The sequence below is a fragment of the Staurois parvus genome, unplaced genomic scaffold (genome assembly GCF_062004578.1).
Source record: "Staurois parvus isolate SC_StPar_1 unplaced genomic scaffold, SC_StPar_1.0 ptg000006l, whole genome shotgun sequence".
Taxonomy (NCBI): Eukaryota; Metazoa; Chordata; class Amphibia; order Anura; family Ranidae; genus Staurois; species Staurois parvus.
Window position 1 is genome coordinate 16,144,489 of NW_028317802.1, and position 17,909 is coordinate 16,162,397.

A 17,909-nucleotide genomic window follows, 5' to 3' on the forward strand; every position below is an offset into this window, starting at 1 on the left:
GGGGAGCGTGCATGCAGCACAGCACAAGCCGATCAGTGGGTCCCAGCCAATGATTGATAAACAATATTGGGATTGTACACAGAGAAGCAATCTTCCTGTTTTTTTTTTCCTGCAAAGCAGTGGTAAATAACAAGCTAGTTTAGTAAATGCAACACAACGTTCACACAATAAACATTGTTAGGCACACAGTCAACCCCTTGATCATCCATAGACATTAACCCCTTCCCATTCAGTGTCATTAGTACAGTGTATAGTATTATCACTGATCTCTGTTTTAGTGCCACTATTTATGTTAGTGTCAGTTAGTGCAACCCCCAGCCAGCATGAGCTAGTAGAGATGGGAGAGAGGAGGGGGAAAGGGGGGTTGAGAGATAGGGGGGTGAGAGAGAAAGGAGAGAAAGTGGGGGAAGAGGGGGGAGGTCAAAAAGAGGGGTGAGAGAAGGTGTAAGAGAGAGAGAGGGGGGGGGGTTGAGGTGAGAAAGGGGGGTGGGGTGAGCGGGGGGAGGGTGAGAGAAAGGGAGTGAGAAACAGAGAGGGAGGGTGAGAGACAGAGGGGTGAGGGAGGGGGGTGAGGGAGAGGGTGAGAGAGAGAGGGAGGTGAAACAGAGAGGGGGGGAAGGTGAGAGGGAGAAAGGGAGGGAGGATGAGAGAAGGAGAGAGAGGGAGAGGGAGGGAGGGAGAGGGAGGGAGGGAGAGAGAGAGAGAGAGGGAGGGAGGGTTGAGAGGGAGAGAGGAAGGGGGAGAGAGAGGGAGAGGGTGGGTGAGAGGGAGAGGGTGGGTGAGAGGGAGAGACAGGGAGAGAGAGGGAGAGACAGGGAGAGAGAGGGAGAGAGGAAGGGGGAGAGGGAGGGAGAGGGTGGGTGAGAGGGAGAGACAGGGAGAGGGTGAGGGAGAGAGAGAGGGAGAGGAGAGAGAGGGAGGGGGGCAGTGATAGGGTGGGAGGGGGACAGGGAGAAGGAGGAAGGGGGAGAGGGAGGTAGGGTGAGGGGGGGGGGCAAGAGAGGGGGCAAGAGAGAGAGAGGGTGAAAGGGGGATGAGGGAGAGAAGGAGTTTGAGAGAGAGAGTTGGGTATGTCTGCTACTCACAATTTTTGTCCCAGGCTGCTGTCTTGTAGGCTCAGGCAGTCAGGATGTAGAGCTGCTGCTGTGTTCTGTATATTTAAATCTGCCACCTCCATAGCCCCTTTCACAGGAGTGGGGGAAGATCATCATCCATCCACACACAGGATCATCTCTGGATCTTCCCAGCTGGGGACACAGTAGAATGAATGGGCTGCAGAGCCAGGGCAGTGATCCCAGTGGCCAGCGAGCTGAGGGGCAGGCAGTGATCCCGTTGGCTGGTGAGTAGAGGGGTGGGCCATTGATCCAGGTGAGCGATCCCAGTGAGTGGAGGGGCGGGGCAGTGATCCTGGTGGCCGGTGAGTGGAGGGGCAGGAGTTGTAATGCACTGGACTGCTGAGAGAGCACCATGAACAGAGGCTGCTCTGCAGGAATATTTGCTAGAGTATGAAGAGTGCTTCACAACGAGTAGGGGTGCAGTGACAAAGCCTCTCATGGGGCCCCCTGACCAAATGGTCAGTCCGCCCTTGTATGGAACATGTACTAGCCTGGCCTCCTTTTTAGCTGATGGGGCACGCGTCCTGTACAGGAGGCCCGATGGTACCTTCTATCGGCAGCCCTGGTTGTATGCATGTCATATCCATTACGCTTAATGTGAAATTTAATATATTCCAGGTACAGTAACATTCAATTAAGTAAAAATAAAGGTCCATAAATATTTGGACACCGGCACAATTTTATTTTTTTTCAGGTATTTACCAAAACATATTCAGGTTTAATTTGAGCGTATATACTGTACATCCAAATTGGAGGAATGGTTTAGGAACTAAAACTCTTAAGAGTAGCCACCCCCCCCCCCTTTTTCAAGGGACCAAAAGTAATTGCACAATTGAATATAATAATAAATAAAATGTTCATTTTGAATATTTTGTTGAGAATCCTTTACTGGCAATGACTGCCTAAAGTCTGGAACCCATGGACATTACCAAAGACTGGGTTTCCTTCTTTCTGAGGCTTTGCCAGGCTCTAACTGCAGCTTTCTTCAGTTGTTTGTGGGTGTTTCTGCCTTTAGTTTTGCCTTCAGCAAGTGAAATGCATGCTTAATTGGGTTAAGATCAGGTGACTGACTCGGCCATTGCAGAATATTCCACTTAGTTTCCTTCAAAAGCTCCTGGGTTGCTTTTGTAGTGTGTTTTGGATCATTGTCCATCTGTACTATGAAGCACCGTGCAATCAACTTTGCTGCATTTGGCTGAATCAGGGCTAACAGTATATCTCTAAACACTGCAGAATTCATCTGGCTGCTTCTGTCTTCTGTCACATCAATAAACACCAATGACCTGGAGTGACTGGAAGCCATGCAAACCCATGCCATCACACTGCCTGCACCATGTTTTAAAGATGACGTTGTGTGCTTTGGATCATGAGCTGTTCCAAGCCATTGCCACACTTTTTTCTTCCCGTTATTCTGGTACAGATTCATCTTAGTTTCATCCGTCCAAAGAATGCTTTTCCAGAACTGGTCTGGCTTTTTTAGATGTTTTTTGGCAAAGACTAATCTGGCTTTTCTGTTCTTCAGGCTTATGAATGTTTTTCACCTTGTGGTGAACCCTCTGTATTTGCTCTCGTGAAGTCTTCTCTTGATTGTAGACTTTGACAATGATACGCCCACCTCCATGAGAGTGTCCTTCACTTGTCTGGATGTTGTGAATGGGTTTTTCTTTAGAGAGGATCCTGCGATCATCCACTACGGTTGTCTTCTGTGGACATCCATGCCTTTTTATGTTGCTGAGCTCACCAGTGCATTCTTCTTTCCTCAGAATGTACCAAACTGTTGATTTGGCGACTCCTAATGTTGCTGCTATCTCTCTGATGAATTTGTTTCATTTTTGAAGCCTCACAATGATCTGTTTCACTTGCATGGACCGCCCCTTTGATCGCATGATGTAGGTTCATAGCAATAGATTCCAAATGCAAATACCACATTTAGAATCAACTCCAGACCTTTCACCTGCTTAATTGATGAAGAAATAACGAAGGAGTAACCCACACCTGGCCATGAAACAGCTTTTGATTCACTTGTCCAATCACTTCTGGTCCCTTGAAAAAGGGGGGGGGGTGGCTACTCTTAAGAGCTGGAATTCCTAAACCCTTCCTCCATTTTGGATGTACATACCCTCAAATTAAACTTGAGAGTGTGCACTTTCAGCCCATATCCATTATATAACTATAGCTTGAATATATTTTGGTAAATACCTGAAAAAAATGAAAAATTGTGCCTCTGTCCAAATATATATGGACCGAACTGTATGTGTTCTACACATTCTATAATGATTTTTTTCACAACTTATTGACAAGGCCATTCATGTTCACTTACTGTTTCAGAACATTGGCAAGGATGCAAATGTGGATACTGTATGTAGTTATTCAATATCAAAGTGGACAGGTCAGTCAGTAATTACATATTTGGCCAGTTGAACATACAGTATATTGGAACATGTGGAACATGGAATCACTATTTTAAAACCTAGTAGTTAGGCATGCTAAAAGAAAACCTATACTAGACTCTAATATAAATAGGTAGGTTCGTTGACTGGATATTGTACTGATATAAGATCCTCAAGACTTTGAGTCACTTACCATGATCACGTATGCAAATCAACTGTCTCACTTCTCTGGCAACCTATTTGTTTCAAATTAGTGAGTTCCAGAATTCAATCACATATAATTGCTGAGAGCACTGAACTCTGTGCAGTTTTTTGCTGAGACACCAAAATGGTTGACTTCTAAATGCTCGTTAATAGGTAATGACATCATGAGTCTCTACATTGTTTCATTATAATCTAAACATTGCAATTTTGTATCACATATAAAGCCAAGGTGACCAAGTTTGGAAGACAGAACACAGAATCACTTGTAATTTATTTCTTTATTTATATGTTTGATTTCAAGAATTACACACTAGCCAACATTGTTATATATTTACATGCTGCAACTGTCTGCAATAAAATTCAAGAAAATATCTCTTATGCGCTATTCATTTACAATCATATGTTTACAACCTTGTGCCATATGAGGCTGGCTGCCTTTTGTTTTAATGAGCACTAAATCAATATTTAGTTACCATTTTCTTTTTCCAGTCCCAAAACATTAAAATAAACTGCATTATGTGCATATAAGAAAGGCTAAAATGCTAACAGTAAGGCCAATGATTGCTCATACAACAAAGCGATGTGGATGTAAACCAATTCCTTCTTTTTCAGGTACTAAACATATTTAGAAAACACTTAATACCTCTGTTTACTAGTGAGATAAAGTATGATTATTGCATAAACTTTAATGCTAAAAGTAAAGCTGCCAATAAACAGGCTAATTATTGGCCAAGAAAAGTCACTTTAGACAAAAGAAATGTTTTGTATATATATGCCTGGATATAAAAATTCTGGAATGGACAATGAGGTCTAATAATATCACCACTAGTGAATATATGAGGTTCTTGCAGAACCACATTTATTGTCCCCAACACAATATGGCCTACACAAAATGGTATAGCGATCAGATTTGTCCATCTCTGTACATTGGTCAAAATTGTTACAGATTGCACCACAGAGAAAAGGTAGCAGATGGATCAATCTGAGCAACAATAAGGCTGTATTCACACAGGTAGTTTAGGCTGGAGCGAATTGCAGTGGAAGGAATCTTCTGATTCCTCCTGCAGCTGTGAGTGGCTAGGTGCAGCCACCTGCCCCATTAATTATAATGACGGATTTTTATACCAAGGGTTGCGGGGAAAAAATTTGCTTGACTTCCCCATCAACAGAGACAGTGTTGACAGGAGAATCCCTCCCACAGAGCCATTGTATTCTTCTTGGGAGAAGACAGTGATTATTGCTAGCGGCTATACTAGCCGCTAGTGATAATCCCATGTAAAATCCAGCCGGCTAGTTGTACCCAATCAAATCAGTTGATCAATCAACTTGGTACATTCAGCCTGCCCATACATGGTTCCAACTCCGGACGGTTCCTGCTGGCACTAGCCACTCACAGCAATGGCAGGCATCAGAAAATTTCTGCAACTGCAATTTGCACAGACCTAAAGTGCTGTTGTGAATGGAGCCTAATTAACAAAGTCAAGAAGTAGGTTTGCTAAACCAGAAGAAAGGAACATACAAAGCTTATCACGTTATTCCAAGATGGAAGCAAACATTGTATAGGGAATACATGTTCTTTGTAGCATTTTTGATTGCTTTTAAATTATTTTATATTTACTGTATTATAAAAATGACAGTGTGTATTGCATGGAAGCACTTCTGTAGTAAAAAAGAAATACAGTATTGCTTAACATTTGTACTAGAATGTCAAACAGAATTTGATGGGACTTGATTGGGTGAGACCCATATATGGAGTTCAAATGATCTGATAAAAGAAACAACATACACGGGGACTCTTCTCTCTGGCGTCATTCCAGATTTAGGACATTCTTTTTTGCAGTGATACTGAATAGGCTTAGCTTCCCAGGATCTTTATGTTACCAAATAGTCAAGAAATTCCCACTGTTGAAAGAACTTTAAAGTTACGTATGCAAGTATCAGTCCTCATAATGTAGTACTTAAAGTGTTACTAAACCCAGGACCCTGCATTCACTATATCTGGTCTCCCACAGTACACAGAACAAGGAAGTGCACTTCTTTTAGTAAATGTAAACTGCTAAATACCTTTTCTCATCAGCAGTTAGAGCAATCTTGTTACTTCAGCAGAGCACTGGTTAAAGCTTGTAGGAGGAGTTTTCTTTCTGCTCTAGGAGGATGCAAAACCCCTGACCCTCTGTCTGGACAGTGCTGATTGGTCCTGTGCTGATCACATGTACTCTCCCAAGAAAAATAAACTCTCTAGAAATACACACTAAACTGAGCATGTGGCTATGGATTCAGTCTGTCTTATCAGGAGATAAGACGTGGACATTTGAACAAGAGGAGAAGCACAGAAGACATGATCAAATGGCCTTTTTGCCAAGTGCAGAGGATTAACCCCTTAGGTTCCACAGTGAGTATAACAAACATGCTTTACTGCATATACAGGCTGATTTTACTGTTGTGGGTTTAGTAACACTTTAATTTAGGTGTGGACACATGAAAGAACTCTGATACTAGAGATATTTGCGTATCACACAGGGAGCATACAAGAAACAATGCCAACCTGAACAGTACTTCATTTTTTTGTCTAAGCGTTGCTGATGTGAATTGGTTTACCCTACTGCTCTTCACCGTTTTTTTGGTTATTTAAGAATTACTGCTTATGTTGCAGTAGAGCTATTTTCAAACATATCCACTGCAGATGTCTTGCTGTCTCTCCTATACAGAAAACAATTGTCAGTGAAATATTTCTCCCAGGGCATCCGTCAGATTCAAAACTGCTGTGAAATTGATTGGCAATACAAGATGCATAGAGAGAAGTTACACAGTGCATGTTTAAGAAATTACACTCCCAGTGCACCTTCTATAAGCTGGATAAAAGCTGGATTTAGATGATTATAAAAACAAAACTCAGGTTATGGAAATCTCCATGGAAATGTTTTAACTTAGTGCAGTTAGGGCTCATGCGGAAAGGTATTGTTTCCCTACTTTGGACATGCATTTGGAACACACCTCAAACACAGGTCAGCAAATTCCTTTAATTTTAATTGCGCAGTACACATGGAAGCTCACAGACTGCATCTGACCTGCTTTGCATTGAGTTGCGTGCATTTCTTTGGACCCAGCATGTCCTAATAAGGTGCTTTTGACTTAAATTTTCTGTAGTTCAAACACTGCTTTGTCATGTCAATCTTGGCAATTTCCATTCAAATGCAGCTGCAAGTGATGGAATGGAAAACACAGCATTTGACTAGAAAGCCTGTCAACATGTGACTTTAGCTTTTCATGGATAGTATTGGTAGTTATCTACTTGGGGTCACTTGAAATTTCTGTTTACTATTTGTTGCACATAATTAGACAGTTGCAGGACAGCAGGGTTATCTTTTTCATTTTTCTCTAAGTAAATCATCTGCTAATTATGTTCTTTTAGGTTCATTAAAAATAAGAGGTGGAAGACTCAGGATTAAGTTAAGACTGTGAGAACCATTAACAGTTTCTGGTTTCTTACCAGTTATGATGTGAACGCAGTAAGAGATAACTGACAAACTAAGTGAACATTTACATTGCCCACATAGGATTTGTTAAGACTGGAGAGAAGAAACCCTGTGTAAGCTTCTAATTGTGACTTACAGATTGCACAGGGCAGTTGACTCTCATCCCTCCCTATATGACAGGGGTGGGTGCCTGAACAGCCAGTTGAGTGGCATGAATCAAAGTTATCGAAGGTTAGGTGCCTTTGGTGAGGTAAGGATTAAAGTAAAGCTGTCACCCATGCAGCACAAAGCCTAGGTTCACTTTCAAGCTGAAATGCAGGCAAGTGCCTACTGTACATTCCCAGATAAAATACATACTGTACACCATAGTTATTTTCGCATGGATGTCATTCCACGTAGTCATTCTTTGACAGCCAATCCCTCAACCTGCACTGCAGCATGAGGACAGCTTACTTTTGCACAATGAAAAGTCCACAGCGTTTTCACTGTATCAGACCTTGAACTTTCTATGTAGAATTTAGCATTAAAGTTGCAGTATATAGCTTTTCAAACTCATAGAATGCATAATGGTTGTTGTGGGCTCTTTATCGCTCCCTCTTTTGTCACAGTTCTCTAGCAATATATTGATTGTAGCTGTATAAGCCAGAAATCACACTTGATTGTAAAGTCTGCTGTTACATGATTGATCTGGATACAACAATACCATCCCTCATTTTCTGGTCTGGATACAACAATACCATCCCTCATTTTCTGATTGGATGGAACTATTTTTTTTTCTATTGGCTGTTATCCAATAAAGAAAAAAAAACTAAATGGGGAAATGACAGATTAGAGAAGCTAAAATGAATGAAAGTAAAGTATATTTTTTTACACAGAGATTCACAGCTGCTTTCTAGGAACTGCTAGTGAGCTGTAACTAGGGTTGAGCCTCGGTTTACTCCAAATCTGGACGGCAGGTGTAAGTGACAGGCCAATGTGAGGGGGCTCTGCATCTGCATGAAGAGGGGTGGAGATGCTCGTGATATCATTATCACCAATTTCCTGCTGGCAACTCATTGGCACATTGACAGCTGTCTTTTGGGTTTGGACAAAAACCAAGTTCATCCATAGCTTTTATATGTGACAAAGCATGTAATAAAGAGTTTACAACAACCTACATGCACAGGTACAGTTAGATAGGATAGTAAGAGGAATGGCATAGTTAACTTCAAATAAGCTTCTGCATATAATTGGGAGACATTTAGCCCTTACTTCTAACTTGGTTGATAGAAGTCAAGTTTAGCAAAGATAGAAAAATCACTTTAGATAAGTATTTCCCAAAGTATCAGGCTGATTGCCTGCAATTCTATAAGCTGAGCCTATAACATATACATGGATACATTTACAACATGCAGTCTGTTTCCTTGATGTAGTCATTTGTTTGGCACAACAGAGAAACCTCTATGTATTTTTAATACAATTTCATGGTTTGTGGGATAGTTATAGTATAATGATTACAAACCTTGCAATTAAAAAAAAATGTGAAATACTATAGCCTGAACTGTGATTGTGTATTGTCCAAGCAATGCTTAATTAGTCACTTTTAAGCCCTTTATACTTTTTGTTAGCCATTTTTATTCATATTTTAAATAAATGCAATTAATGGTCTATGTTAAAAGGAAAGCTAAATATTGGAACTGTTTTACATCCACAACAAATTTAATTACACTTAAATAGTGACACATTGTGTAATGAGTAATATAGATAACATAATAGGCATCATTATGATGTTATAAACATGCAAATAAAATATATAATGAAGTTGTTGAAAAATCATGAGGATAAAAGATTCCCATCCCATGTAACTGTGAAAGCGGATATAAATGCCTTACATTTTTTTCTTTTACTGTATTGAATATATTGGCTCATATGGAATTACAATCTTGAGAGGTCTGCAACTTAATAACTGGTCTAAAGATTATAAGTGTGTTTTAACAATCTCTCTGCGGGGTTCCCACTGTGGGAAATAGACCCTGGAATTAGATGATTTGATGGTATTGAACCGAGGAATTCCTACATGCTTAAAAATAGCACTATCCAAATACACCACACAGAAACAGGGGATTATTAGGGAACGCAGTATCAGTTTTGCATATGCAGCAGCAATCAGGGTGCATTCAACAGAGATTTGATCATTTTGACACTTGCATTCCCCAAGGAGAACTATTGCTCTGGAGGGTATTTATACTGCATTTTTTCAATAGTGTTGTAACGCATTTCCACACAACAGAAGCAGGGAATAGGAAAACTAACAGTAATATGTAAGAATAACTATGTTCAAAATGGCCAGTCCAATCATCTATTCATGTGTTGTAAAGTTGAAGACAAGAATACTTATTCTCTTAAAGGCTACATACTCCTCTTCTGGATTGTAAATGTGGAATGAATAGCATCATGATGTGTATATGATGACATTGCCTGTGCACTTCAGGAACTATATCACAGATTTGATATTGAACATACCTTGCGGTGCTTTTCTTTAGGAAGATCAGTAGTGTTCATGAAACATTCTTACCTTCAAGAAAAGCATTTCAGGACATATTTAGCCAGGTGCCCAACATCACCTGAATGAAATTGTACATTCTGGGCAGGCAGTCTGCTTTACTTAAAACAATGTCTAGCTTAATTGTTACTTATAAGTAACGTGAAAAGGTTCTGAAGTGTATTGTAGTACTGGTAATAATTCTATTCAGTTCAGTTGATGCGAAGACATATGTCTTCTCCACATGATTAGGCTTGTTTAATATGCTAAAGAACAATGTGAAAAATGTAGTAACGTAGGAGAGTGAATTAGTAATCATTTTGAATTGATCTTTCTACTGCCTTATTAGGAAAGCCTATTGTTTATTGGCACTATATTATGTTAGCCTGGTATCTCTTAGGAGTATATGACAAGATCTCTTGAAGAAAGTTGACAGCACATCTTCAAACTATGCTGAGCATGGGGTTGGAGGAGTGATGAACGATTGTGTTGGAACATCCTCCTTGACTGGCCCAAAGAGCCAGCTTTGGCCAGGATCCTAGGAGATCTGGGGAGACCGAGAGAGTGTATTTATTCTCTAGGTCTCAATTATGTTGTACATTAGATAGACTTACTTTCAGAGTAATGTGATTCAAATAAGAACTCATCAGCCAGCAAGTGGCTGAATTGATACAGATGTTCTATTAAAAGTAATTTACCAACAAAAGTCAAATTTCATATATTTATTTAAAAAAATCAAAAGCTAAATATAACATATATTGACCTTGTATTAAGGCACATCCCTAAATGGAAAAAATATGTTTTTGCTTACATTTAACATAAAATGAAAGCTTTCTCAAGTTATCCAGCAACCAATCAATTGTATACTAGCAATTCTATGTAGATTAACTCTAAACTATTGGAACTGAATAATATTTTCCTCATCTATAAACTTTAACAAAGACAAACCAAAAAAAGTTTAACCTAAAAATTTTGTATTTTTACTGGGTTATATTGTTCTTGTGATTGTCAATATATTTTTGCTCATTCTAATTGATATTAGAATTTTCATTTACAATTCAGTGTCTGTACATTCAGAAGCCGTTAAACTGGATGGAAATATTTTATTCTCATAATTTGTTATGATTCTACCCACTGACATACAAATTTCAGACCAGCTTTCATCCCACTGTTAAAACAGTTTCTTACAAAGATATATTAAATCCGCTTATAATGTCCTCTTCATTAGCTCTCACAAAAAAAGAAAAACATGCAAGCAAAATGGTAATTTTGTTACTAAAGCAAAGCATTCTTTATGCAGACCAGACATAGGTGAGTACACAAAGCCATTGTCAAATAAAATATAGCGCTTTTCGTTATTTACACGTAGGCTAGAACAATTTAACTGAACGTTATCATTTTTGCCTTGCTATTAAGTACAAATAAGAATTTAAAAATGTCTTAAGAAATTCTTTATCTTATTTACAAATGGTTAGCTTTAATGGGTGCTCACATCATATGACCTATGTACAGGTATAGCAAAATTTAAAGCATCACTACAATTACAGTGAAGTATTATTTACAACACTTTAACCTAATTTCTAAAAATCATCATATTTTTGCTTCTCTTGGTAGTTTAAGAAGTTGTATGTATTGTTCATTTCACTGATTATCAGCATTGATATAAAAAAATAGGAAAGAGACAAGCAATGAGAAGATTAGTCTAATGGACGTTGCAGAGGGATTTCTAAATCACTAATATACATTGTATTGTTGTGTAATTAAAGAGGTTGTGCCAGGCACTTTCAGTATGTGACTTTTGCTGACACAGAGTATTATCATAATGCCAGGAGTGAATAGGGGGAATATAGGTGCCTTAGTAACAACAGAAATGTGTTCTTTACTGGCTTTTATATACTGCATTTCCCTGATATTCACGGTAGCATTAGCAACACAAAACTTTACCAGGCAGCATGTAAGCTGATATTAAATTTTACCCCAGTATACCATTGGGCCACTTTGTGACTCATTTCTTCCTTAGGGATTTTGTGTCAGTCTGTAGCCTTCTACGTTTTCTCCAAATATATCTGTTGCATTCTATCATTGCCAGTCATGAGAACTAGCAAGAAATAAGCACCAAGTTTGACAGGAATCAAAAGCACTATAAACATTGGTTCAAAATTGCTGCTGGGACAAACACATTGCTCTCATCATAGCTTTGAGTTAGCAATCTACTTAACATCTTTTCACATTTTGCCTGCACAACCCCTTTAATAGTGCAGTCAAGAATGCCCAATTTACAAGATATAACCATAAGGTTTCTTTAATCATTCACCATAAGGAAAGTTCTTATTTATTGAACCATAAAAAATTGGTATTGGCTTATTCCTTTGATCATCCACCACTCACATACACATACATGGTTTGATACAGTATATATACTTATATTGATCACCTAGCTACAATTCAAGTACTGGAAACTTAACTGAGATGTGAGCCTGGATTTTATACCCATTCTAAAACTGAGTATAAATAAATTATGATTGGACAATGGGATTCCTGTATTATGCAGTTGGTCAATTTGCTTCTACATAATTTGTGCTTTTTTCATAAATTAAATAAATGTGTCTTATTTATATATTCAATGTAAAAATGTTCTAGAATTATATAACCTCTTTACATACATTTATATATCTATATATATTTAAGAATGAGAAAAGATTGTATCTATAGACATTGTAAAATAATTTACCCAATAATACCCTGCATTTGTATTGAATATAAACAGAACATTCTTCATGGATTCTTCACAGACACATAATGCATGAGTTCTTTAGATTTGGAAATGCATACTATCATACTTGCTAGCAGTCATTTACAACATGTATTTACAAACACGTCTCTTTAAAGCTGTACCATAAAATAGTCCATAGTTAAACTTTACATTTGGAAAGGTCATCAGCACATTGCTCTGCAATATGTTGCAAACCCACCAATACTCTGAAAAAGTATTAAGCTCTGCTTCTGACCTCTGAACATTCAAAAACACCTTATTTGCTGGATTGTCGCTTTGCTTAACAATTTTTGTTAGCAATAAAGTTTCACAATGCATTTTGACAATGCATTTGGTTTTGCCTGAATGTTAAGGACAACATTATGTTTCATGTTTCCTTTGTAATATGGCTGTTTCTGAATGTCATTACTTTGATTGGCTCTGAGTTCTTTTTACAAAGAACAAAGTCGCCTCTAGAAATTCTGAATGAAATTGTCTCTATTCTCAATGGAACTGCTCTCCTTTGACGTTCATATGGGCATTGCAGCCTAGATTAATAAAAGAAGTATTTTAAGGTCTGCTATATTTCTGTCCATTTTTACAAAAATACACTTATTTTTTTAACTTGCCAGTTTTGGAGTTTAGAATCTGCAGTGTTTTAAAGTCTGTTTTGAAATGTGGAAAAAGCAATATGATGCTGTGAGTTGAATCAACTAAGCAAAATGCATATTTCCTTGGTCTAAAATTTTAGATCAGTTTTCTACTACAAGCAACATTGCTAAATGCAGCATGTGATTACATAGGCACTCTTGATAATCAATGTGCTGTATATAAATCTTGAAATTCAGGTTTTTATACAGAAATCTTTAGCTAGACATTACTACATGTGAAAATATATTAGCATATACAGATATTTGACTATAAAATGTTCTTATTATACAAAATAGGGCTAGTATTATTGAAATATGAAAATCAGTTGTGACTTGTCTGAATAATAATGATAGTGAGAAGGATTACCATGGCCCACCCATTTAATTTTGGGCTTTTTATATTACATTATTATATATTAGATAATTGCTAATAAAGAACGTTTTGTGCCAGCCCTGCAAAACTGCATCTACTTCAAATATCCAATTGATCTAAGAGTTTAAAAAAATAGACATTTTCTCTAACTTAATAGGGTGTTTGAAGCATACCCAGGTTAGCATGATTGGTGTTAAGGTTCTAATAGACAGATGATGATAGGCAATGTTATTGCAATTTCTTGTCCTCCTATTAAAGCCAATAACTCTTTAAGGGACATAAGTTTAAAGCAGTGAATGTGACATTTACCACATTTTCACTGTATGTGACTCTCTGGTAGATGCGGTATAAATTAGAGAAACTGGTTAATCGCCTGTAAATATTTGGTGAATGTTGCATTTACTGCTTCACATATGCTACTAACTGTAGAAAGAACCTATAGGAAAATTGGCAATTTTACTTCAAGTACTTCAAATAGAAGAAAGTGATGTGAAAGGAGGAGGACACAATTATATACATTTCAATGTAGTGGGGCAGAGGAAGTGCCCAGCAGCTTGGCTCAGATTAAATGAAACACAAATGTGTAAGTCATAAATCTTACTCCCTTTAAGCAAACGATAAGACTTGATTAGTGATACATATAACAACAAATTTAGCATAATTAATTGTAATAATAATAGTTGTAGTAGATAACTATAATTGTTTGTGTGCATTTAGACCAAGTAGTAATAAAAACTCAAGTGTTGACCAATTTAAATATCTGCTGAGAATCTTCTAAGCAGTCCACACCCAGAGGTGATTTTTCAACAAAGGGTGGCTGAAGTGACAGCCTAGCACAATTCATAAAAGACCTTTTAACACCTAGTTATTTATGCTGCTCCCTACCACTTAACATAAAAATGTCCCATGTTGCAATGTAGCAATAGATCCCTGCCAGGGGCGGACTGACCATTCGGAAACTCGGGCACTGCCCGAGGGCCCGGGGTCAGTAGGGGGCCCCATGAGATGCCCCTGGCACCTTTTTCATAGGCTTTTTTGAGTTTGGGAAAGGACACAGGGGCCCCATGATCCCCTATTGCCCGGGGCCCCATGAGTTGTCAGTCTGCCCCTGATCCCTGCTGAATATTTTAACATGGCACAGAAACAGAAATAATAGCACACCTTAATTCACGTTCTGTATCTTTTAGTGAAACTAAGCTCAGGGTGAAAGCAGTTAGCCTGTAAGCTGGAAGCATGTATAAGGTGATTCTGAATCATACTAAAGGATGTCTTCCTATGCTGCCCTTGTAACTTTTTGTACCCTATGCACAGAGCCCTCTAATAATGCTAGCATGCAATATGTAAGGAGCTGATACAGTCCCTTATCTCAACAAAGCAGGCAAAGCTGATAAATGTGGCACTTGGTTAAGGAAGCAGATTGGCTACAACATGTACATTCTATTCATGAGTTTACATTCTGTATTTTTTCCTATGGTAATTCTAAATCCACATTCTAGTGTACAGTGTATTCATGCTTTCCATGACAATATGATCCACAAGCACATTAAAATATAAATTAGCATCTCATGGTTGTGAATGAAGTGGACTATGAACTTTACAATTTTCAAGTCACCTTTAGAATACCATGACCAAGACTAGCAATCACCGCATATAGGCTGTGTGCCACATGTTTCGGTGTAGTACTGTTTAACTTAAAATGGACATGGAACATTGAAAACAAACTACTAACGAAAAACGACTAAAAGAGAAAGACCATATTTACAGTTCCTGAATGATGTAGGACATTACAGTTCCTGAATGATGTAGGACATTCTACTTTTAAACTGTATGTCTAATATTTCAAGCAATGAGAGTCTCTTATTCGTACACTTCTGCTCTATTAAAGTAATTTAAAAGCTGTTTATTATATCTGTTTCCTAAGTGCAAAAGCACCTGTTGATCTTGTCATAAATTCAGAGCTGGGCTGTGTCCTCTGCATACTTCCTGTTACCTCAGTTCAATTAGCTCTCCCAGTTCTAATTTTGGTCTACAGAACAACTACTTGCTATGTCATGGAGATTATAGGAAGCATTCTGTAACTGAGCTAAAATGACAACTAGGCAGGGCTGACACACTTTCCTGTAATTTCAGTAAAAAAATCCTATGGAATTAAAGAGCTGAGTGCAATTTTGGTAGATCAGCAGGTATTTTTCTTTACTTACTGGGTCTTTATGTTGTTTAAACGTGGGCAAATGTGCATGTACTGCAGAGATATACTGCATATTCTTTTTGTCATACTTTTGAACTTACCCCCCAAGTAAGGGTAGGTATCAATAATTGTATTATAAATATTGTATTGTTTTTATTTTCACACTACACTCTGCTTTACAAACTTTCCCATTCTAGAATGGGCACATGTTGCTAGTTGCATATAATTAAAAAGCTTAACATAGTTTTGGCTGTTGCTATTGTCTTATTAAAAAATGTGCTATAATCTGAATCCTTGTTGAGGATTTAATTTATTGATGCATTTATTGCCAATGATATTCAAAAAATATTGTGATGGCCTAAAATAACTGATATTTTTCATTGATAATTAATTGTAGTTTTAAATGAAAAATCGATAATGTATTAAGAAAATAAACATAAAATGTGGCAACTGCAAAAAATTGGTCATTGGCATTGTAAAGAACTTCAACAAGAGGCACAACATTGTTCAAGTTTATGTGTATAAAAAATAAATTAGCAATACAAGTAAAATATCTACGAAAACAAATGTAGGTGCAATAGATATGTTAGCTTGTTATTGGAATAAAGGGTTAAGAAGAATGAATAGTTAATATCATATGCATTTATCAAACATGTAAAGTATGAGTCAGTCTTCAGTACACTTTTATGCACACATGGAAAAGCCTTATCATGTATATAAAAGCAACCTTAGAACTCCTAAAGTAGATGGGAGGTAATAATGCTTCTAATGAGTCTTCAAAGACTTTATACATACAGAATGGTGAAACGTGCCAGCAACTAAGGTGTTTTAAACAGCTTGTGTCCTGATTTTTTTTTCCTAAGCCCCACTTCTTGTTTCACACATAAACAGAACAGACATCCAGTTCTTGTCTACTTCATGGCTTTTAGTCTTAGTTCACGTAATAGAGCCAGTAGACAACGTTGAAGAATCCAAAAACCACAGGAAAGATCATGCGTGACCATCTGTCAATGGCATTTACATCAGTCAAGTCAGGTATGGTTATTTTCAACTGGGATGCACGTCTCCGTAGTCTGCTTTTTTTTTGTACCACATGTCGTTCTAAGGCATTGCGTCCAAAGCTATGCCTTGGTAATCCGGCTTTTCGGTACTGGATGCTGGAGGTGTCATAAGCTAGCATAGTGCTTCTTGGATCACCAAGACCCATAACAGCTTCTGATGCTGCCATCTCATTTTTAATTTCAAGTGTGCTCAGCAAAATATTTTCATGTGGATCCATCTGAGAAAGAATAAAAAGAAGAGTTATAACCTTTATACCTTCATATGTTGGTATCAATTTTCACATTTTAAAAATAACAAGATAATAAGTTTGTAAAAACACACTGAATGTATGAGCAAAGATAACAGTGGTTTCAGTAGAATGAAACAACTAACTTCAACCATATAAAGTAGCACAGAGGATAATATAATAGAATAACAATAGTATAATAGAATAAAGAATACTACTACTACTAATAATAATCTCATTTAATTAAATAATCTCTGAAATATTTTTTCTGCTATATCTGCTGAAGTAGGGACTACAATTCAGACAGATCCACTTGTAAGCCAACTGTACCAGAACATTAGTACGCTATGCACCAAAGCAGTGATCACAAGATTGGTGCTGTGGTATTTGGAGCAAGAGAGAGCATTTTTTTTGTTGAAAAAGTATTTAAAGCCTAACTCCTTGTTTTCTTTCCCTTGAATAAGCCAACCTAGCCCAAACAAACTATTCCTATTGAATATCTATGCAGCCACTGTGGGTAATGTAACATGTATACAGTATGCGGCACTGTATTCCATATCAGTACAGGCAACTGTCCACCTGCTACCAGAACTAAATAGAGTTTGACTGAATGCTTCCCTTCCACTCATAAGAAGCCATGTATTTTTACCCAGTCTTCCTGAACACAAGCCTTTCTTTTATTGGGCAAGGTGGAGAGGTGGGCAGATGACTTTACAAGAAGACACCCGTAATGCTGGAGAAAACAGTGTTGCATACTGTATGTAGCCAAGGCTGCTTCAGTATTTTACAGTGCACACAAGGGTTACATAGTTATGTAATGGAAATAATTTGTTTGGAGCAGCTTGGCCCAAACAAACTATTTAAAGTCATAGCAAACTTGGAATTCTACTTTAACTAAGTACTGTAGAATTTGTATTGTCAAAGGAACTGCATGGGTGAATTTCATCAGAGT

The 17,909-nt window shown here is 37.8% G+C and overlaps 1 protein-coding gene across 1 annotated transcript in view; it reads right to left on the reverse strand.

Annotated features, from left to right (window-relative positions):
- Positions 1–3,968: 3,968 nt before the first annotated feature.
- GABRB2 (gamma-aminobutyric acid type A receptor subunit beta2) overlaps positions 3,969–17,909 on the reverse strand; it is a 518,574-nt gene continuing 504,633 nt past the window's right edge. The window contains exon 9 of the mRNA XM_089662981.1: positions 3,969–16,948. Within this exon, the coding sequence (XP_089519107.1) occupies positions 16,601–16,948 (348 nt within the window). The 3' untranslated portion in view covers positions 3,969–16,600. The remainder of the gene's footprint in view (positions 16,949–17,909) is intronic.